Source organism: Apodemus sylvaticus, chromosome 19, assembly GCF_947179515.1.
Source record: "Apodemus sylvaticus chromosome 19, mApoSyl1.1, whole genome shotgun sequence".
NCBI classification, from domain to species: domain Eukaryota; kingdom Metazoa; phylum Chordata; class Mammalia; order Rodentia; family Muridae; genus Apodemus; species Apodemus sylvaticus.
In genome coordinates, this window is record NC_067490.1 from 23,953,177 (window position 1) to 23,976,374 (window position 23,198).

A 23,198-nucleotide genomic window follows, 5' to 3' on the forward strand; every position below is an offset into this window, starting at 1 on the left:
AGTCCCCTCCCCCCAGACCCTACCCCACCCTTCTATCCCAGCCCCCTCCCCACCGGTTTACACACAGCCAAAATCTTCTCATTCCTGCCTCTCATAACACACACACAAAAAAAAATATTTTCAACATAGTTTTGATAAACTTTACATTATATATATGTATATATATATATATATACTGAGATAGATAGATAGAGCTATAGATATAGGTATAGATAGATACAGATACAGATATATCTTACCATGTGATCTTTTCTTTGCCTTGGCCATTTTTTGACCCCTTCTCAGTATGTCTAAATCAAAATCACACCAGATCCAGGACTCTAAACAAAGTATTCTATGAGTCCATTATGATAAGGTATTTACCGAAAGTTTCACTGCATTTTAAAATGTTCTCTATGCTCTGCATTTTCTCTTCCCTAAAAATTATTCTTTCTAATTAAAGATGTGGTCATGTATTCTTTTAGTTATGTAAACCTCACACAACTCCGGGGAACTTGAGGAGAAACACCTGTAAGACTTCAAAAGGAGAGAGAGAGAGAGAGAGAGAGAGAGAGAGAGAGAGAGAGAGAGAGAGAGAGAGAGAATTTCCAGGTAATATGTTTATGGCAGAGAAAATCCAGTAATGCTTCTTCATCAAGAGAGCGGTTTAACTGAAGGTCAGAGTTTGCATAATGTGGAGATTTTTGCTGGAGTTTTCAGCTCCTCCATTATTGATGCTAAAGTGCTCTGGGTCCCTTGACTGCTCTCTCAACTACACTGCTCCTACTTACAAACAGTCTCCGTGGAGGAGCGGTATCAAATTGACAAGGTGGCGTTGGCTGAATTGCTGGTACACATTCTGCGCCCTCCCCAACTCCACACATGTAGATGGGGGGAGGGGGCTGTGTAGTAAAAGCAATATTTTTACTCTGCAGATAAGAGCTGAAGCCCAGGGAGACAAAGGTGAACCTGGTGATGCTTATCTGCTTCCGAAAGACAGACTATTGACTTGGTCTGAGGGATGGTCTTCCTTTTCTGGGCTTGGCCATCAAAACAAACCTCTCAGGATGGCTAAGCAGCCACGTCCTGTACCTGCATTACATTCATTATTTCTCAAAATAAATGACTCCTCTTTTTTTCAGTTGGAATAATTTGAGAAAGGAAGAGCCATTAGATTGAAAACATATTAATATTCCTGAAACTTACTCGTTCGATTTTTTTAGGAGGAAATTTAACCTGAGCCAAAGATCCCAAAATAATTTGCTGATCTTTGAGTCTACCATTTCTTGTAAAAAAAAAAAAAAAAAAGAAAGAAAGAAAGAAAGAAAGAAAAGAAAAGAAAAAAAGAAACAAGAAACAAACCAGATTCAAACCCTAAAACAGCAAAAATTCAGTAGATCAATTGGAAATTAAAACAAAAGTAGATGTTCTCTAAAGCTGTGCAGATAAGGATATTAAAGCGATCTCTGCACTGAGAAACAAATCCAATTTTGTCGTATTTGACTACCTTATCGTATATCAAAGGGAATACAAGATAAGAGTAAAGAGATGCAGACAATATCCCTTATACCAATACCCAGACATCACGAACACTCCCACAGTGCGCTATTTCATCTCGGTTCAGAAATAACAACAACAATCCATCAAACAAAGCAGCAGAGGCCATGATCGTTCATCTCCCATTAAAATAACTGAAAACAGACAACGGGGAAATGTCTAGTTTGACTCAGCACTCCCGCGCCCCCCAAAATAGACCTTTTCTCTCCTTCTCCCTGACAATCCACATTTAAATAAATCCAAGCCAATGCTCTGTAGAAACTAAATAGCCAATCGGTTTGTAAGAACAACAACAACAATAACAACAAAAAGTATATAAAACAACAACAACAACAAAAAGTATGTATATTCATGGAGAAATTTGAAAAGGAGAATAAGAGGAAATCAGCTGAAGCAGGAAGAAAAAGAAGTGAGTCTCCTCGTGTCTCTCAGCCTGCCGACCTGGGATTGGTTGATTAAGATAGGCCCCGCCTCCCGGGGCTGAGCAGCCTATCACCTGCGCCCCATGAGAAGGCACCCGGAAGCGCTACCTAAGCAAGACCAACTCAGTAGCTATCCTTTTTTTTCTTAATATTAAATACAGTTGTACAAAATTCTAGGTACTACCTGTAGCATGAGACAGAGAGAGACAGAGACAGAGACCCCAGATTCATTCAGTACATGAAGCACGGACTTGTATAGAGTTTGGGTTATTTCAGAGAAAGCGGGGAGGCTCAAGAGCTCTCGGGAAGTAGTAAAGATAAAATGGGGGGAGGGGGCGGGGAAGAGAAGAAAAGCAAGCCTTTGTCTACTATAAGTCAAATAAGGCCAAGAAACAAAATAGGTCGCCATCTCAGAAAAAAAGTGTGTGTACTCAGAAGATAACTATACTTTAAGTGAATTTCCTCTGTATAAAAAGAAATGCATGATGGTTATATACATCTGTGGTGATGTTGACTGTAACACTCTTCTTGGGAAGACGCAGACCATGGTGAGGAGAACACTCTGAAGCGTAATCTCAGTGGCTAAAGAGATGGTCAAGAACTCACGCCAGGAAGCTCACATCTACCTTTAGCTGCAGTTCCCGGGGATCCAGGTTTAACATCACATCTTTGCAGTAGGACATTGTATTTTCAAAATTAGTATATATTCATTAAAAAACTAAAAATAGTGTTTCTGCCGGGCGGTGGTGGCGCACGCCTGTAATCCCAGCACTCTGGGAGGCAGAGGCAGGTGGATTTCTGAGTTTGACGCCAGCCTGGTCTACAGAGTGAGTTCCAGGACAACCAGGGCTATACAGGGACAACCCTATCTCGAGAAAAAAAAAATAGTGTTTCTGATATTCATACATCTATCATCTGTCTGTCTGCCTGCCTGTCTTACCTGTCTATCTTGTCTGTAACTCGGCATGTGTTTTGGTTAGTGTTAACGGGTCACCTGGAGACTAGCCTTTGGGCACACATGTAGGAGATGTTCTTGCCTATACTAACTGAGGTGGGGAGACCCGCCCCCTGTCGGTGACATCATTTCCTGGCTGGGATCCTGGACTGTGTATGTGGAGGAAGAGCACTGAGCGGCCTTTGTGGTTTCCTAGGCTGACTCCTGAGGGCATTTTGCTACACTCATAGATCAGTGTCTTGCTCAGCAGTAGACGGCCAATACAAGATGAACTCAGCATTTTTGTTGTCAGACATTTTGTCTACTATTGCTTTGTTTAGGCGTTTTACCTCACCAGTCCTGCTTGTGCATTAGTTTCTAATTTTTGTGAGTTTATGTCTTTGTGTGTGTGTGTGTGTGTGTGTGTGTGTGTGTTCGTGCATGTGTGTGTATGCATCTGGGTGCCTTTGTGTATGTGAGTGTATATCTGTGTGTGTGAGTGTGTGTATATGCATGTGAGTGTATGTATATATATGTGTTGTGTATGTGTCTATATGTATGTGTATGTATGTATGTTTATGTGTATTGGTGTGCATGTATGTGTGTATGTGTCTATATGCATGTGTGTATATATATGTGAGTGTGTGTTTATATGTGTGTATATGTGTATGTGTGTATGTGTATGCGTGTGTATGTGTGAGTGTGTATATGTGTATATATGTGACTATGTATCTTTGTATATGTGTATGTGTGTCTATGTGTGTATGTGTGTGTTTATACATATGTATATGTGTATATATGTATGTGTGAGTGTGTATATGTGTATATGTGTATGTGTGTCTATGTGTATATGCGTGAGTGTGTGTATGTTTATGTATGCATGTATATGTATGTGTGTATGTATGTCTATATATGTGTGTGTTTGTGTATGTAAGTCCGTACGTGTGTATGTGTATATGTATGTGTGTGTTTGTGTATGCATGCATGTATATTTGTATGTGTTTGTATATGCGTATATGTGTGTATGTATATGTGTATATGTATGTTTGCATATGCATGTGTATGTGTATGTGTGTATGTCTATATGTATGTGTGTGTTTGTGTATGCATGTGTATATGTGTATGTATGTGTATGAGTGTATGGGTGTGTTTGCATATGCATGTGTTTATATGTATGTGTGTGTGTATGTTTTTCTTGTGCTCTTTTTGTACTTGTTGATTTGTTTTGGTTTTTAGTTCTTGGGTTTCCTTGGTTTGGTTTGGTTTGGTTTGATGTTTTTAATGACAACATGGAGTTGTACGGGTGAAGAGATGAGGAGGGTCTTGGAGTACATAAGGGAGGGGAAAACATAACTAAAATACATTGCATGAAAAATATTTTTGATAAAAAAATTCTAAAATGTTTTAAAACGCTGTCCTAGCAAGGATGTGGCTCTAACAAAGAACGTTTGCCCTCCAGGTGCACGGCCATGGATCTGAACCCAGCACCACAAACCGGAAAGTGGTAGTGCCTACTTCCCGAGGAGGGCAAATCTCCAAACGTCCTAAACTTCCAGCTCAGCTTTCTCTTTCTCAGATCATTCACACTTGTACGTTAATAACACTCTCTGCAGCGCTCTGTGCTGTTACTTATTTGGATCCAACTGGGGCTCCGGGGAAGAGGCTTAGTGGGTAAAGCGTTTGCTCCGTAACTGTAGGACCGCAGTTCACACCTTCAGCGGCAGGTAAGAGTCCCAGTGGGCTTGGGGGCTTGCCTGGGAGTTGGAGACAGTCATCCCCAGGGAAACCGGCTAGCCAGCCTAGCCAAATCACGAATCCTGGGACGAGCGCCACAGTTCTCAACCTGTGGGTCACAACCCCTGTGGCGACCCTCGACCTCCAAAGACTATTTATGTTACAATTCATAACAGCAGCAGAATTATAGTTATGAAGTAGCAATGAGAATGATTTTATGGTTGGGGGAGTCACCATAACATGAGGAGCTGTATTAAAGGGTTGTAGCCCTAGGAAGGTTGAGAACCGCTGCTCTAGGTAGAGACCCGGCTTCAGTAAATAAAATAGAGGGTAATCAAAGAAGACACCTGGCACTGTCCTCCACACTCACACACGCAAAAAAAATAAATAAATAAAATAAATACTTTGGTGCGGGGCATGTTAATTTCATGTTCAAAGGTCTAAAATTTCCTCCCTGCCAATTTAAGCCCCCTGATGTTCTTAATTTCACAGTGGCTTTAAGACTAGTAAGTTCTGGCTGCATTTTTGGGGGTATGCACCCGTCTTCATAACTCTATCTGATAAAGGCTTCTGATAAAGATAGGGCAGAGGCGCCAGGATTGATGCTTGCTTCGAGGTTGGAATTAAAAATGAAAACAACAGCAAAGCAAATTGTCCCGCCGTCTACTTACAGATGACACGTGCTGCAGGAGGCACATGACATCGATCATGTCGGCAAGGATGAGGAGTCTTGTAACTGCTGCCAACAGGGCGCGGGCGGCTTCAACCACGGCCTCCCTTTTCGGGAGGTAACAGGGGTCGTCTGTAAATCTCTCAGCTGATACCTTCAGAGCTTTGCCTGAAAAACACAACCCCAAATAAGTCATCGTTTCAATCTCCACTGCGTCTACTTCAGCACTAGTCAGCCCACCTGGCTCCAAGGATATTCCACGCCACGAGGAACCACAATATTAAACTGCCACACGATACTTAGAGCAACACACCTTAATGAACGACACGGCTTGATCAGCATTTGTTTCTGATGAGCGCTCTGGAGTTCAAAGAAGCATGGTGTCACCTTCCCATGGAGAAAATTATTCTGAACTGACAAGCAACATCAAGTCAAACTTGTTATCGACTGCGGCAGCGCCTCCGATCTCCATTACCGGAAAATGGTTCACGGCTAAGATTTCAGGCAGACATAAAAGTTCATGTTTATGAAAGTCTTTGCTGCATTTCTTGCGAACTCAGGAGAGTTATCCTTGGTACAGGTATCCTTTGATGCAGTGGTTCTCAATCTTGATAATGCCGAGACCCTCTAATGTAGTTCCTTGTGTTGTGGTAACTCCCAAACATCACATTTTCATATCTACTTCATAACTGTAAATTTGCTACTATTATAAATAATAGGGTAAATATCTGATATGAGGAATATTTGATAGGTGACTCCTGTGAAAGGGTCGTTTCATGAGGAGGGGTGGCGGACGACAGTTTGAGAACCACTGCTTTAAAGTAATCTTAGCAGACTGAGGGTGGAACTCAGTGGGCAGACTGTCTGCCTAACATCTGTGAAGCCCCGAGTTCAATCCTCAGCACCCACAAGCCAGGCTTGGTACTCCAGGGAATAGAGATCCAAAGTCCAAGGTTATCCCAAGGCTACACAGAATAATATGATGATCTGGAACGTGATAACCTCGCTCTGATAATAGCTTCATGTGGGCAGACTCACTCTACATGATGTATGGATTCATGTACATTCTAAAGTTTAGTCAGATTGTCAGAGAAATATCTCTGTTATTTGAAGGTCTTTTCATTTAAAGTATATTTTGCTATAAAAGTAGCGCGTGTTCATTTGCCTTTGATACTAATATAGAAGAGTCTAAAGGGAGAAGGGAAAGACGCCCTTCTCCATCTTCCCCAGCTCTATCAACCAAACTCAGAAAACAGCTACAGCTGCCGCTCAAGTTTCATAGTATAGACCTATTCCAGCATTAAGGTAGCGCATGTCTATTTCTTTTATAAGGCATCAGGGCTGGTGAGATGGCTCGGTGGGTAAAGGTGCTTGCCACCAAAGCTGTAGACCTGAGTTCAAATCCCAAGGTCGACACAGTAGGAGGAGACAACTGAATCCCCACACATCTCCACACGTCTGACCTCCGCACACACGTCTGGCATGTATACACACTAAATAGATAATTAATTAATTAGCTAATTAATTAATATAACATATAACAATTAATATAACAAATCTCCTTAAATAATAATTGAACATGCTAAAAAACATAAAGTAAAAACGTTCGAGTCTCCATACTAATTCCTAAAATCACCAACCATTCAGTCCTTGTTTACTTACATAGAAACTTCTCCCTGGATTTCTCTTTCATGTTTATGTATACACATACATTTATTTATAAATGTATCTGCATGCTTTATATATGTGCCCTTTGGAGATAAATGCATGTGTATGCACACTTAAGTTATTCATGTATGTGCAGAGATTTCATGTTATACAAACAACATAACCACTATACAAACTATAAACAGTAAATCTAGTGGGTTTTGAGCTGCTTCTCAAGGAATCTTGTCTGATAGGACTTTCTATAATGTGTTATTTGTATTTTCCAGTTGCTTTCTGTACACAAGGAACAGTTGATTGGGAGTCACAGCAATACACAGTGCAGACTCTGAAGCCAGACTTGATGTGTCTGTTCTCATACCTAGGGTAGTTCACTTAACCCTCTCTGTGCCTTTCTTTCCATGTGGTAAATGGAGTAATAAAATAGCAGCAGCTCATCCCTAACAAAATGTTTGGTTGTTTATTTTCTCAGAAATTAATAAGATAAATCTTAAAATTCATGTAGAAATTTCAAAAGAATAATAATAGCCAAAACTATCTTGGGGAATAAAAAGAAATAGCATTGTTATTTCAAAACGTATTAGAAAAGTATAAAACACACACACACTCACACACACACACACACACACACACACACACTGACATTCCCAAAAGCAGTCCTTAACATTTATGGTTAACTGGTTTTCAACAAAGGTTCTAAGGAAAGTCAGTAGGAGAGTGTTCATTTTTATTTTTACTTTTGTATTTGTTTTATTTAGTAATAGTTTTTAGTAAATGGCTCTTGGACAATTAGATAGTCTTATAAAAGAAAAGAATATGGCCCTCTTCTCCCACACAAAGCCAACTCAGAGCATGTCACAGAGCTACGTGCAAGAGCTTCAACTGTTAAACTTTGGAGAGTAAAACATCATGATCTCAGGTTCGGTGAAATTGTCTTACATGTGGCTCCAAAGCATATGCAATAAAGTGACAAATTAGGCTATCAAAACGTAACTTGTCTGTGGTTTAAATGGGAATAGCCCCCACAGACTCATGTGTTTAAATGCTTGGCCCAAAGGGAGAGGCACTATTAGAAGGCGTGGCCTTGTTGGAGGAAGTGTGTCACGGCAGGGGGCGGGCTTTGAGGTCTACTGCGCTCAAGCTATGCCCAATGTGGCTCACAGTCTCCTCCTGGCTGCCTTCGGATCAAGGTGTAGAACTCTCAGCTCCTCTAGCACCTTGTCTGCCTGCATGATGATAATGGACTGAACCCCTGAACTACAACTAGCCCCAATTGAATATTGTCCTTTATAAGAGTTGCTATGGTCATGGTGTTTCTTCCCAACAATAAAACCCTAAGACAAGCCGGGCAGTGGTGGCACACACTTGGGAGGCAGAGGCAGGCAGATTTCTGAGTTTGAGGCCAGCCTGGTCTACAAAATGAGTTCCAGGACAGCCCGAACTACACAGAGAAACCCTGTTTCGAAAAAACAAAAACAAAAACAAAAAAAAAACAAAAACAAAAACAAAAAAAAAACCCTAAGACAATTTCTGAACTTTATTTCTTTTCTGAACCCAAACAGAAATATTTGTTTATTTATGAGCTCACATTCTACATCAATTCCATTAAAATCTAAACAAGTTTGCTGTGCTCAAGTTAGGTGGCACAACGGTATTTTACTTAAGCTGGGAGTCACAGGACTTGCACACTTTTATGAATATAATGGACATACCAATGACACAAGGCATTCACAGTTATAGGCTGGCTACTGTTTATTTCATAGCAACACCTAACAGACATTATTTTATGGGGAAAAAAAAGTAACCCACATTTTGTTCTCATTTACAGATACCTAACATTTCACTCGGTCAATGAATTCTATAGTTTTATGCAACATATAAGAGGATAAATGATCAGGCTTACAGAGGCTTCAGCAGTTGTAACAATAAAAACCAAAGGCACAAACTAAACTCTTCAAGCTTTCTGTACAAACATCAAAGGTATAGTTAGGAAGGAGATGTAGAGGCAACAGAAATCTGTTAAATTCATTATCTATAGTCTAACTAGACAAATATCTAGATTCTGAACTTCATTTATTTATACTATACTGTAGAGAGATATCCCTAGAAATTAGGCTATAGTTAAAAAAGGGTTGAAACCAGAATTAAGAATTAGCATTTTTTTTCTTCTTTTAGTTTTTCAAGACAGGGTTTCTCTGCATAGCCCTGACTGTCCTGGAATTCACTCTGTAGACCAGGCTGGCCTCACACTCAGAAATCTGCCTCCCTCTGCCTCCCAAGTTCTTGGATTGTAGGTGTGTACCACCACCACCTCCTGACTCTGAACTTTATTTTTAAGATGTATTTTTAATCATGTGCATGTGTACATACAAGTATTTATGTTGGTATAGCTGCCTGAAGAGGCCACAGGTGTTGTAACTGCTGGAGCTGGTTTATGGTTGGTTGTAAACTCCCCAAGGATACTGGGAAAAAAATCTTGGTTCCTCTGCAGGCATAGTACACATAAAAGTAACTTTTATTCACAAGTTGTAATTGTTATCCCACAGGCTTACTACTGAATGAACTCACCCCCTGTAGTTCTTTCTGAACTCTGGCTATGTGGGTCAACTCCAGCTATTCTAGCTCAAAACTCTTCTCCAAGCTGACTGATTCAAACTGGCTCCTCTCTGCTTCTCACAGGATTGCTTTGTTTGGAAAAACCACCTCTGAATTCCTCAAACTGAACTTCACTGACTGGACTTACCGCACACACTGAACAGAACTGAACAGAACTGCACAAACTCAACTGAACTCCACTGCATTCAACTGAACTGCACCAAACCGCACTGAACTGAACTCAACTGAACTCCACTGCGTTGCCTGAACTCAACTGAACTGCCCTCCCTGACTCACTCGACACTGCTCTTAAGTAGCCTCTTTCCTGACTGTTCTAATAAGAGTTGGGCATAGTCTATCTCTGACTCATTCTGTCAAATCTTTCTCTGACCTGTGACTTTGTCTGCCCCTCAGGTAGATGTCACTTTCAAACATGGTTGCTTCCTTCTACAAACTAACCTTGCTTCCATAATTAAGGATTAAAGAACCCTGTCTTGGGAAAAAAAAATACAAAACAAAGGATTAAAGATGTATGCCAAGAGCGTGTCTGTATTCCAGCCAGGTCATATAGACCTAGAAAGTCTTTGGGTTGTGATACCTTGCCAGAACAACCATGTTCAAATTTCTCTACAAGTATGTGCTACTAACCACTGAGCTATCTCATCAATCATAAACTTCTAGACTGTAGATGAGGATGTTAAGAAAGTGGAAGAAGAACAAGAGAGATGCCTCAGCAATTTAGGATGTACTGACCCTTGCAAAGGACACAAGCTTGCAGAATCCACATGATGACACACAACTGTCTCTAATCCCTCCCTCGGGGGATCTGACACCCTCTTCCGACCTCCAGGGGAACTAGGCACACACATGATGCACATACATGAATCGGGTAAAGACTCATACACATAAAAGAAAAATAAGCTTAATTTAAGAGAAAAAAATGAATAGACAACCTGTAGAATGAAGGAAGATACTTCCAAATCATGTATCTAAGAACTCATGTATCCCTTCTATGGGATGGGTGAGGTGGTAGTAATGTGTTGCTATTTGCTGAGGAACTGAAGGGATAAGAAACAAATTCTAAGTAGAAAAGGAAACAGTTAAGACGACCTCTGTAGATGCTTTGACACCCCCCCTCCAAGACATCTGCACAGCCTTAGGCTGCTGATGAAATAGAAATAGCACAACCTTGATTCTGCAAGGCTGTGCAGTGAGGATTTTTGCTTGTGGTCAATGAGAGGACATAATATGATTCCTGCTCAAAATGATTGACTCCGAGGACTGTGTAAGGGACTTTTACAGCTACATGTCCCTTCTATGTATGGTATCCAACTGATGGACACAATAATCAAATATGTCAACATTTCATTTTCCACCCTGCAATTCTGACAGTGTGTGGTTGTAAACAAAGGCAAGTTTGCCAAGAATCTGACATACATATCAAGGTTGCTAACCAGGCCTCCAAGTCTGCCCTCTCAGGTGATACTTAGGTAGAAAATTAAGTTCAATGACCCAATATTTCAGTCTGTAAAAAACTCCTGGGAAGGTGCAAGCCTCCGATAACCAGCTTCCCATTATAGATGCAAGACCGGAAATCGGTGTTTACAATGTGGAAGTTACTCAATAAATATTATCATTGAATTAAGTGAAAAATCTAAAATTTAAGCCTTATAATTTAAAAATAAAAAGACAAAACAACTTTACATTTATTTATTTTATTATTATTATTCCCTGATGAATGTTTCGCCTGCACGTATATATGTGCATTGTATGTACGTTTGGTGCCCATGAAGACAGAGAAGGCATCATATACCCTGGGACCAGGCTTACAGACAGCTGTGAGCTAGCACGTGGATACTGGGAATTGAACCTATGTGCTCTACAAGAGCAACAAATGCTCTTAATTGCTGAACTAGCTCTCTAGCCCTAACCCAACTTTTAAGTAGGCGAAGGCTGTAAATAAGAATTCTTCAAAAGAAGAAATACAAATGGCCACTAGGCACATGAAAAGATTGTCTAGTGTCAATATCATCTAAATGACTGAGCCAATAATCACATCTATATTAAGGTTTTAGTCAGGTCTCTTACCATGATTATTATTGGTTGGTTAAAAATGGGCACATATGTTTAGTAGGCAGGGCATTAAAGACTGATCAGCACAGAAAGTAAGAGAAACGAGAATGACAACGGACAGTGCTGGAAAGTATCACTGTATTAACTGCCCTACCACAGGAAAGAACTCCTAGGAAGCAGAAGAAAGGGACTGTCTACGTTGTTGCTAGCTTCCTCCCGCCGTCAGGGACAGGGGCACCCGAGAGGAAAGGGTTTACTCAGCTTACACTTCTGCGTTGCTGTTCATCACAAAAGGAAGTAAGGACTGGAACTCAAGCAGGTCAGGAAGCAGGAGCTGATGTAGAGGCCATGGAGGGATGTTTCTTACTGGCTTGCTTCCCCTGGCTTGCTCAGTCTGCTCTCTTATAGAACCCAAGACTACCAGCCCAGAGGTGGTACCACCCACACCTGGGCCTCCCCCCTTGATCACTAATTGAGAAAATGCCCCACAGCTGGATCTCATGGAGGCACTTACCCAACTGAAGCTCCTTTCTCTGTGATAACTCCAGCCTGTGTCAAGTTGACACACAAAACCAGCAGTACAATGGGCAACTTCAGAAATGCAAACATACCCTTGCAAATGCATAGAAATAGTTTTTATACATACCAATAAATCTTTCTTTAAAGAACAGTGATGAATGAGCCATGGACACAGGGTGGGAAAACAGAGAGGTCCTAACATATCCTGCAAGGATCACCATTAGCTAAACTTAAAAGAATCAAGCAGTTGAAATTAATTAAGCCAGCTCCAGGTAATTCTCCCACTGTAATCCCAAAACAGATTGTTGTTTTGTTCTCCACTCAAGGCATAATAGTGAAAGACTGTTGCAAAATTCAACTCTCAGCTCACCTATCCAGTCACTAGCTTTCTACAAAGTCCTTAGAAATTCGCCTAATTTTCTTCTATATCACATTCGTGATACAAACACAAACATTAGAGAAAATCTACAAGAAGACAGATGAGATGTTCTGCTCCCCAGAGAAGAGTATCAGAGTTCTTAAAAGTCAAAGGTATTCCTCATATCACACTAACATCTTAGTTCTTTTTATGTGCAGAGTTAGTATATCAGAACCAAAGCTATTCCCATGACACTTTCTTAACAGTGGCACTGCCACGGGTTCTCCTGCGTCAACCCATCATGAGACTCTTGTTATCAGCGGCATCAGTTCAGAGGTTCAGCTCTTCCTAACCTAATGAGTTATCAACAGCAACCTTCACTCTCAAATGCCTCTCTTCCAGGAAGGCTGAAACTGGTATTTACTGAACTGTATAAATGCCAAGCATAAGTTAAAAAAAAAAAAAAGGGTCGAAAAATATTGCTCAAAAAAGAAGGCAATGAAATGTTTTCATTGTGAGACAGGGAGTGAGGGGAATTGGAACCCCTGGTTCCTTCTTTGGGGTCACCACTATAGACAGTAAGCATTAGGTAAGGCAAGTGTGAGAATAGATCTCCTCAAAAGTCTCAAGTGTCACACACACACACACACACACACACACAAAAGCATAATAGACGCATAACCTACAATAATGTGTGAGCACAGAGGAAGCCCTACACGACTCCATTCCGGTAACCCGAAAACTCACTCATGTTGTTACTGACCCCTAGGAGACTCAAGAACAATCCCAACTAACTAGAGAGTCTCCTGTGGGGTTCTGCCAGTTGATTTCTGGCACGACACTTAGAAACTTATAAATGTAGATTAGTGTTTAGCCTATTCTTGCAAAACTCTGTCTGAGCCTGGCACAGTGGCTCATATGCAGAACGCCAGCACTTGGGAGGTAGAAACAGGAGCCTCGGGAGCGCACGGCCCGCCACCCCTAGATAGCGAGTTTGAGGCTGGCCTGAGCTTCGGGAGAAACTGCTTTTTGATCGCTCATATCAAAACTTTTGTTTCCTCAGTGACTATTCCTTTTCGCTTCTAGAAGCTACATTTGCTCTGCGTACCTAAAACTCACTGTCGGAGAATAATACAAGTGCGTACTTGGATTCTGTCAGTCAATCATAATTTCAGTTTGAAACTGATCTTAGTGTGGACTGTTTTTAGGTGTGAGAGAAAAAGGAGGGGGACTAAAACCAATCCGCTGTAAGGAACATGAGATGGGTCCAGCAGCTCCGTTCTCTCCGTGACGACTCTTCAGGCACACAGATGTTCTGCCACCCAGTAATCCTTCCTCTCTAACCAAGTTTGAAGGGTGGCCCTCAGATTCATATTTTCTAAGGCGTCATGTGATAAATTTGAATCTTACAATTAGTGGATCTAGTACGTTGAAGTCCAATCAGCCTCCCCTAATGGTTCTGTGGAGATGGATTAGTTAGGAACTCAATGGGTGAAAAGCTAAATCTGGGTGTTTTATAATATCTCATATTCATGTGAGAGAATTAACAGTGACTTGAATGTTAAGAGACCCACTTTCTGCTACTAGAGCATTTTGGGAAAGGTATTGAAACCTTGAGAAGGAAGAATATCCTCTAGAAATTAAATGCTGCAGCCACAGCATACACAACAGATGGGTGGAGATACACAAAGGAGGGAAGAATTTCGTTTTCATCTCCTACAACATGATGGCCACCAACTCTACCAAAGATCAAATGCCTGTCATCTTAAAGCAGATCGGATCCCAGGGTCCAACCAATTGTTAACCCTTAACTATCCAGTGACTAAAAGAACTGATATGTCTAAAGAAAGGCTTTGCCAAGGAGAATAAGAAAACAATTACAAAAGTTGATCGCATCCATCCAAGTATTTCCAACAGAGTTAGAGCTTTATCTCATAAGGTGCACTACTACGCCTCTGCTGATAAGATTGTCTCTGTGGAGATAATGGTGAGTCTCGTGATTTTAATGTTATATGATTAAGTATTTTGTTTGTCCAATTTTCTCCTTCCCATTTCCATGATCACCAGCAACAGTACAGACTTTTGTTATGTTTCCTTGATTGTTCTACCCACTGAGAAAATATTCTTGCTGTGTCATTGTCTTTTCCTCTGTATGATGGTTTTTCATTATAAATCAAAATCAATTCCATATATAAAATAAAACTTATAATTTAAAAAAAATTAATTCTGAGTGAGAGAGATGGCTCCGTGGGAAAAAGTGCTTGTAATCCAAATCTGATGAGCTGAGTTCAATTTCTGGGACCCTTGTGGCAGAAGGTGAGCTCCACTGATAGTTCTCTAGCTCTCACATCAGGGGTGGGGGTGTGCATACGCATGCACACCCAACATAATAAAGTGCAATAAAAAATTTAAATAGATTCTGGACTGGATTCTAGCTACATTTAAAAGCAAAGTCCCAGAAACTCAAGTGTCAATGCTCTTGAGGCAGAACTATCAGCCAAGATAAACTTCTACCACCTGCACGGTTCTGTTTTACTGGAAATCGCCCTTCCGCAGCCATCTGACATGCAATGCCCACGATACAGAGAATCGCACTGAAGAACCTCTGTGGGATTATCCTAAGGAAATGCGTCAGCCCATAGACAGCAAGAAGAACCTCTCATCCTTCACGGTCGCTCACGGCAGGCTCTGCGATCATGTGGGGCCAGTGAGGCTAGAAAATGTCTGAGTTTGTGGACTCCCGAAATCTCTCAGACCTGAGCCACCAACCAGGCAGCATACACCAGCTGGTCCCAGCCCCCCACAAACACACATATTCAAAGGACTGCCTGGTCTGGCCTCAGTGAGAGAAGATGTGCCTATCCCTCTAAATACTTGAAACCCTGGTGTCTTAGTTAGGGTTTTACTGCTGTGAACAGACACCATGACCAATGCAAGTTTTATAAAAGATAACATTTAATTGGGGCTGGCTTACAGGGTCAGAGGTTCAGTCCATTGTCATCAAGGCAGAAACATGGCAGCATCCAGGCAGGCATGGTGTTGGAAGAGCTGAGGGTTCTACATCTTCTCTCAGCCACATATTAAAGTTCCTCTCCACTGAAACCTCTTGGGCCGTCAGGCCTACACAGTTCAAACGACCCTCAGCACCACTGTCTTCCATATTCCTACTAGGTTGGCCCATTAATCCCCACTTAAAGCATTTAATGGCTTTCCAAATCCAAAGCTCCAAAATCCACATTCTTCCAAACAAAAGCATGGCCATGCCTATCACAGCAATACCCCACTCCTGGTACCAACTTCTGTCTTAGGGTTTTACTGCTGTGAACAGACACCATGATCAATGCAGGATTTATAAAAGACAACATCTAATTGGGGCTGGCTTACAGGGTCAGAAGTTCAGTCCGTTGTCATCAAGGCAGAAACATGGCAGGCATGGTGCAGGAGGAGCTGAGAGTTCTACATCTTCATCTGAAGGCTGGTAGTGGAAGATTGACTTTCAGGCAACTAGAGTGAGGATCTTAAGCCCACACCCACAGTGACACACCTACTCCAACAAGGCCACGCCTCCTAACAGGGTCACTTCCTGGGCCAATCATATATGAACTATCACACCCGGGAACTGGGGAGAGCTGACTGGGTGTTGGGGGGTGGGGGGGGTGGAGAGGACATTGTCTTGGAGACAGAGAAGGAGGGATGGGATGAGGAACTGTCAGAGAGTGGACTGAGAGTCGGATAACAACTGGGCTGTAAGAAAAAAGATTAAAGATAATGATAAAAAAAGAAAAAGAAAAAAGAAAAAGAAAAAGAAACTGTCTGGGTTTGTTCTTTAACTTTACACCCTCTGCAGCATAGTGTCTTCCGAATATTCACACAGGACAAGAGTTGGAATTGGTCAGGTGACCTAACCCATGCCTGTCAGACTTGCATTGCTTCAAACACTTCAACTGTATGATATTTTGGGCCTCTCCCCCGCCCCTTTCTCTTCCGCCACTTTTAAAATTAGGACATCAAGATCTATTATTCTGTTTCCTCATGAAGACCATTACAGAGATAGTTCCCACTGGTAAATGTCAAAAGGCTTTTGAGAAGATGTGGAGCAGTCTGCATGTAAGACAGCTCTCTGTACTAATTATTCACGGCTTGTCATTCATTCACCGAAGAGCTTTGGATGTACCGGTCGTGGAAGGGAAGCGCTTAACCACTAAAAAGAGCCTCTGCTCATTTAGTTTGACATGGCCATTTGGAACAGTTAAGTAACTTCCCAGACACTTGAGATGATTCTAGTTACCTATATCAGATGACTCTCCGGATTAAGGACAGGCATTAGGACCAGGACGATGGCTCTGTGGATAAAGGCACTTGCTTCCAAGCCTGACAACCTTAGTTCAATTCCCAAACCCACGTAGTGGAGTCTTCCTCTGGCTTCCACATGTGGACCCACAGACAGACATACAAACACACAGAGAGACATACATAGAGTCATGCACATGTACATGAGAATGTAATTTATATTTTTAGGGTTTTTTAATTTTATCTTGGTGCATTGTGTGTGTCTACTTGTGTATGGGCACACCACATGACTGCAGGTACCTGTGGAGTCAGAAGAGGGTACCCAACTCCCTGTCACTAGAGTTACAAGCAGTTGTAAGCAAATATGGATGCTGGGATCCAAACTTGGGTCTTCTTGGAGAGCAGTGAGCTCTCTTGGCCACTGAGACATCTCTCCACCTCCAATGTAATTAACAAAAAATAAATCTAGAAATACAAAGGAGGAAACTGTTCACTTTTCATAGACACCTGTCCAGAAGGTCTATGCCTTTCAACAATTAAGCATACCCTGTTAATCTATATTTATTTATAATTTATATTTATATTGAATCTATATTTATACTAATTCCCAACTGTGTAAAATCTTAGCGATTGTCCCCTGATCTCTAGCTTATCTAATGCAACCTTTTCTCTTTTTTAGGGTAGTTTCAGGTTTTAATAAGGGAGTGCTAAGTTTCATTTGACTCATCCTCTGACCTAGGTAAATATTTGCAACGTCCTTTTTACTGCTGACGTCATCTCTGCCGTGAGCGGTTCTCCCAGCGGGCTGCCGTATTCAACCACGCATCTCCACAGTCCTCACTCGGATGCAGATATAAAACCACAGAAAAGAAATAACCATGACAAGATCTAAAGGGGAGCTAAGAGATGGAAATCTGACGGAACGGTGTAGAAGGGGTTGCTACAGCGTGGGCCATGACCTAAGGAGTCGGTCTTCGAGGATGTGAAGGAGGCACTGTCCAGGAGCAACCAGAAAGATGGAAGACAGAACCGAGTGATAGACCCAAGCCAAGGTGACTGTCTGAATTCCCGTGTGTGAGACTCTGTGCTCCGGGCTCCTGGGGAAGCTCATTACTTACCACAAGTCATAAAATGGGGAATATTTTCCCAACATAATTAAGAAATTATCTGAGGAGAAATTAAAGTGCTACCAGAAGTCAGAATAAGGTCCTTCTTGTCTTGAGAGCCTCAGTGTTGTCTTATGGTAAGAGAGAGGGAGAAGGCCAAGAAAAGGAAGATATTATATTAGGGACACAGTATGCCTGATCCAGAGATGCCCTCAGAGTACACATCAATACCTAAGTACCATGTGGGTGTGGTACCCACAGAGACCAGAAGGGGGCACCAGATCCCGAGCAACTGGAATTACAGATGGTTGAGAACAGCCAGGCGGGTGCGGAGAACTCAACCTGGATTCTCTGAAAGAGCTGCCGGTGCCTTTAACTACTGAGCTATCACTGCAGCCCTAAAGGTAACACAATTTTAAGAATTGGGAGAGAAAATGCATTTGACCTTAGCCATGGAATCTTTTTCTCTTGATGAGCACAAGGTCGTACCACTGAACTCTTGGAATTGATGGCAGTTTTGTTTCGTTTTGCTTTTACCTTCAAGTTTGATTTTATTAAAGTATAAATAAAGATAACATATTTAAACTACAGGAAATATTTGCAGTTTAGATATTAAACTTCTCTGCAAAAAAAAAATTTTTTTCAAAGAATTTACACACTATTAAGAGTGTGTAAATTTCCAAAGATATAAAGTAAAAAGAATGGGGGGTAATTTATATTGAGCATATGGAGTTAATGTATAGACAACATATAATTGGAAACCTTGCCAAAGTAGGGCTCACTCCATACAAATTTATTTACAATTTTTCTCTCTTAAACATTCTCATCTGTCACTTGGTTCTTGTCACGGCCTGGGAATTGTCGCAGTTTTTTGGGTTTTTTGTTTTGTTTTTGTTTTGTTTTTTTTGTTTTTTGTTTTTTGTTTTTTGTTTTTTGCATATAACCACATTTTAATGCTGAGCTACTATTTTTGAATTCTTAGAGGTTGTCCATCACAATATAATACATGATAGTAATGGGAATAGAGCATTTTACTATGTAGCAAATAAGACATGAGAGCCGTGTGCTGTCTTTCAACTTTACTATCAACTCATGAGAAAAAGTGGGTGACTTCATTGCTACTGTAGGTGACCAGAAAAATGCTGATTGACAGAAGAGGTCCCCGGTCCTCCGAAGGCTGGATAGATGCCTCAGCCTGTGGAAATCAAGGCGGGGTACGTGGGAGTCAGTTGGGTGGAGGGGCATCCTCATGGAGGCAGGGGGAGGGAAGACAGGTTGGGGGTTTTCTGGGAGTGGGGGAAACCGGGAAGGGGAATAACATTTGGAATGTAAATGAAGAACATATTCAATAAAAAATATGCTGATGGTCTTGACAAGGTAAGAATGAAATTAGAAGGGAACGCTGGAATACAGGAGGAAGACGGTGTGGACAGAGTAGGTTCTGCTGTTCTTGCCATATACAAAACAGAATCATGACACCGCTTAGAAGGGGTGGCATATGCGACGGGAATTACTGTACAGCTAAAAGTAGCACATCGTATCACTAAATCATAAAATCGAGATTGGGTGAGATTCCCATCTATTTTAAGTATATATATGTTTAAGTATATATATATATATGTTCATATATATATATAAACAAAATTCATATTTCATAAAAGAGAATGTGGTGGTTTGATTAGGTTTAGCCTCATAGATTTATGTGCTTGGGTGCTTGGTCCAAAAGGAGTGGCACTATTAGGAGGCGTGGCCTTGTTGGAGGAAGTGCGTCACTGTAGGGGCGGGCTTTGAGGTCTCATACCTTTGCTCAAGCTTCACCTACCCAGTGTAGAATTCAAATCTCTTCCTGGTTGCCTTAGGATCAAGATGTAGAACTCTCAGCTCCTCCTGCACCATGCCTGCCTGCATGCTGCCACGCTTCCCGCCATGATGATAATGGACTGAACCTCTGAACTGTAAGCCAGGCCCAAATAAGTTTGCTTTTTTAAGAGTCGCCTTGGCCATGGTGCCTCTTTACAGCGGTAAAACCCTAAGACTGAGGAAATAGAAAAATGACTTCTTTGGTAACCCGTCAAAGGGAAACGTAATTAGCACGTATTCAAAGATATAGAGTAGTCATGAGAAGATACGGGGTGCAGAGGGCTTCCTCTGAGGGCGTGCTGGAGCGATGACGGTTTCCCTAGAGATGCTGGAATAAAAGCGGCAAGAAGTGCGGGAGCTGCTCCTTTCCACCACTGGCTACCCTACAGTGATTGTGTACATGCTTTATTCTAAAGTATTTATATATCGAAATCCAGTTCAACATCTGAAACAGTCATCCGTTAGATCTCCCATTCCGGCCGACCCCCCTATCCTGCTCCCCCTGATACTCATGTATTTAGAGAGTCTGTGACTTCTTCAACTCATTCATCTCCTGCAGTGACTCTCACCACAGAATAGCCTGGAATTAGGTTCTATTGCCTTACTCGTTGAAAGGTAAGGGATCGGAACTTTTGCTTGTTGGTGAAATCGGAGTACAATAAACATTTAGTTCAGCTAGTATATTAACTGTTCAGAAAAGGGGAGGTCGAAGAGTGGGAGGCAGGGAGGGAGGGAAGCAGGGAGAGAGGGAGGGAGGGAGGGATAGAGGGGGGAGAGAGAGGAAATGACAGAGGCAAAACAGGACGAAGAAACCTGACGTTAGAGTTCCTACCTAACACAGCACTTTCTATAGTCCATTAATGCAATACTCCTTCTTTGTCCATTTTGCTCTTAAATGTTTCTGCCTGACTTTTAGGAGTCCCGAGACATTAATTCCAGGGAATCTGCATGTGCTCTACTACATAAAATGTGAAAGGTGAACTGGTTCTGCCTCTGATCCTGGGAGGGTGAGCGTATTCAGAAGCTCCGAATGTTGCCCCTTCTGTTTCCTTCCTTACCAGTCCCTCTTGGCAGGAAAGACTTACAGTTCTTTTTCTGTTCAATTTGCACACATACAAAAGTGCCCCACTAAAAGAATTTTATCTCTGGCTCTGAGTACTATATTTCATTGGGTCTCTCTCCTTTCCTCTCTTCCCTGTAAACTGACTGTGTCCCGATTTATCGCTGCCCGAAAATTACCAGCTCCCAACCTTGAAAGTACCATAGTTCTGAACAACAAAAGCCTCCTTGGGATATGTAATACACAAAGCTCCCTCCAAGGAAATCAAAACTATCGAGAACTATCAGGTAGTGATTCAGAAACAAGCATCAAAACAGAGAAGCAACGCTGTGTTGTTCCTGTTAGTGTCTCACAGAGGCAGACCCCTAAGTAATAGTGGAATATAGGAATCAATAGAGCTTCGTAACCTCTACCCATTGAGAACTCATTGACTATACGGTCATCCTCGGCTAAGTTCAGCACATGATCAAATTCATGAAAAAAATCTATAGGATTCAAAACTATATTTTACCAAGAAATTATACTTTCAGGTAGAGTAGAGGGTACCAGTATTAGCAGCCAATGACTATGAACTCCAGGATATCAGAGGCCGCTGTCCTGTCTCTAAAGGAGACAACTCTGGTTCCATACATCTGCCTGCTGTCCTCTGGGGTCAGACGTAGCTAGCAATTAGCATATCACCATCCAATAGGGAAGCTAATGCAAGCCAATCATACAATATTAAATATTATTGATTGGCACATTTGCCAGTACTCACAGAAAAATTAAGGCACCACTATTGTGGTGTATGCCTGTGATCCCAGCACTCAGAAAACTAAGAATATTGTCAAAATAAGCTCATGGACTGTCTGCACTACACAGCAAGATTCTGCCTCAAAATGAAAACAAATGTTCAAAAATTAATCATTAATACCACAAGCATTATTAATTAATTAATTAACTAATTAATGCAGCGAGCAAGTTAATGCACAGGTTCACAATTGGCCAAAGTATAGAGAAGAACCTGTGGGAAACTCAGTCCTAAACAGTTTATCAATGTCACCCCATCCTAGGCCCAAAGAATGCTCCAGAAGAAGAAGTAGAAAAAAATGAGTTTGGGAAAGTGTTAAGAAACAGTGTTTTCTTGACATTGTCATAGCCACTGTACTCACAGATTCACTGGTTAGCTTTAACTCTCAGTGTGACATGGCCTGAGATTACCTAGGAGGAGAGTTTCAGTTGAGGAACTGCCTGGATCTGGCTGCCCTGTGTGTATATGTCTATGGGTTATGGTATAAGGCCATTAGTTAGTGTAGGAAGACACACACTGAGTTTGGGCAGCACCATTTCCTAGCGTGAGACAGAAGAATGCTAGCGGAACATAAGAAGCGACCAAGGGTCCATTCATTTCTCTCTGCTCTTGGCTGTGGTTGTGATGTAACCGGCTGCTTCCGTTTCTGAAGCTTAGAAACTACGTGTCTAAGTGAAGGACAGACGTGTCCTGTAGGACAGAGCTGACAGCGATGAGTGTGAGTTCTCAGGATAGTGGGGACTCACGCCTGTGTCCACCACAGAGATCAACCCTCGCCGTGCCTCACAGCATTAAATACATAAGTGCTCACGTGGAACTGTGGTTTACATCGTCAGAATCAGAGAGACGCCTTGGAGATTCTCCCACACTTTAGGACGATATGGATTTTCCTACAGCAAGAACCCAGTCCAGTTACGACTTGAGACTTTCCTAACATCTGTTGCCATGTCGGTCTGACATCACACTTTGTTTCACATCCATCCCAGGAATGGCGGAGCCTCTCCTCAACCCTGAATGACGAGTCAGAGAGAGGATGAACAACAGAAGATGAGATGGAGCCAAAGGCGTGACGGGGGGACATCGGGGACTGTGTGGCGCTCTCTTAGTCAAGGAAACAGGGTATTTTAGAAGAGAAAAGAACCGACTCTGTCAAGCGGAATGACAGCTCAAATCAGGTGACAGTAAAAACGTAAGAGCTTTTAAAAGACACAGGAGAGCGTATGAATGTCTGGTTTCTAAATAACTTGTGCTTCGGTTGACACCAAAAGAGCAGTCACACCATCTAGTAAATGGTTAGAGCTGTGTTATGGCCCACAGCGTGTGTCCCCACTCCTTGTGGAAGAAGTGACAGGTTTCAGCACTCGTGGTGAGCATCAACGTCCCCAAGAAGGACTCTCTATGGAACCGAACTGCACAGTTAGCTGAGTGCTGACAGAAAGAACCCACGAAGAAGCGCTCGGAATTTGGCCGTAGAGATTTCCATGAACCGAACATTGTCAACACTGTGGTTATAATTAGATCCGTGGGAATGAAAAGGCTCCTCAGGGAAATGAGGAGACAGAGCGTTCCTGAAACTAATGCTTAAG

At 41.9% G+C, this 23,198-nt stretch overlaps 1 protein-coding gene across 1 annotated transcript in view; it reads right to left on the reverse strand.

Annotated features, from left to right (window-relative positions):
• Ctnna3 (catenin alpha 3) overlaps nucleotides 1-23,198 on the reverse strand; it is a 1,484,299-nt gene that overhangs the window by 1,409,273 nt on the left and 51,828 nt on the right. The window contains exon 3 of the mRNA XM_052164514.1: nucleotides 5,298-5,464. Coding sequence (XP_052020474.1) covers nucleotides 5,298-5,464 — 167 coding nt within the window. The remainder of the gene's footprint in view (nucleotides 1-5,297; nucleotides 5,465-23,198) is intronic.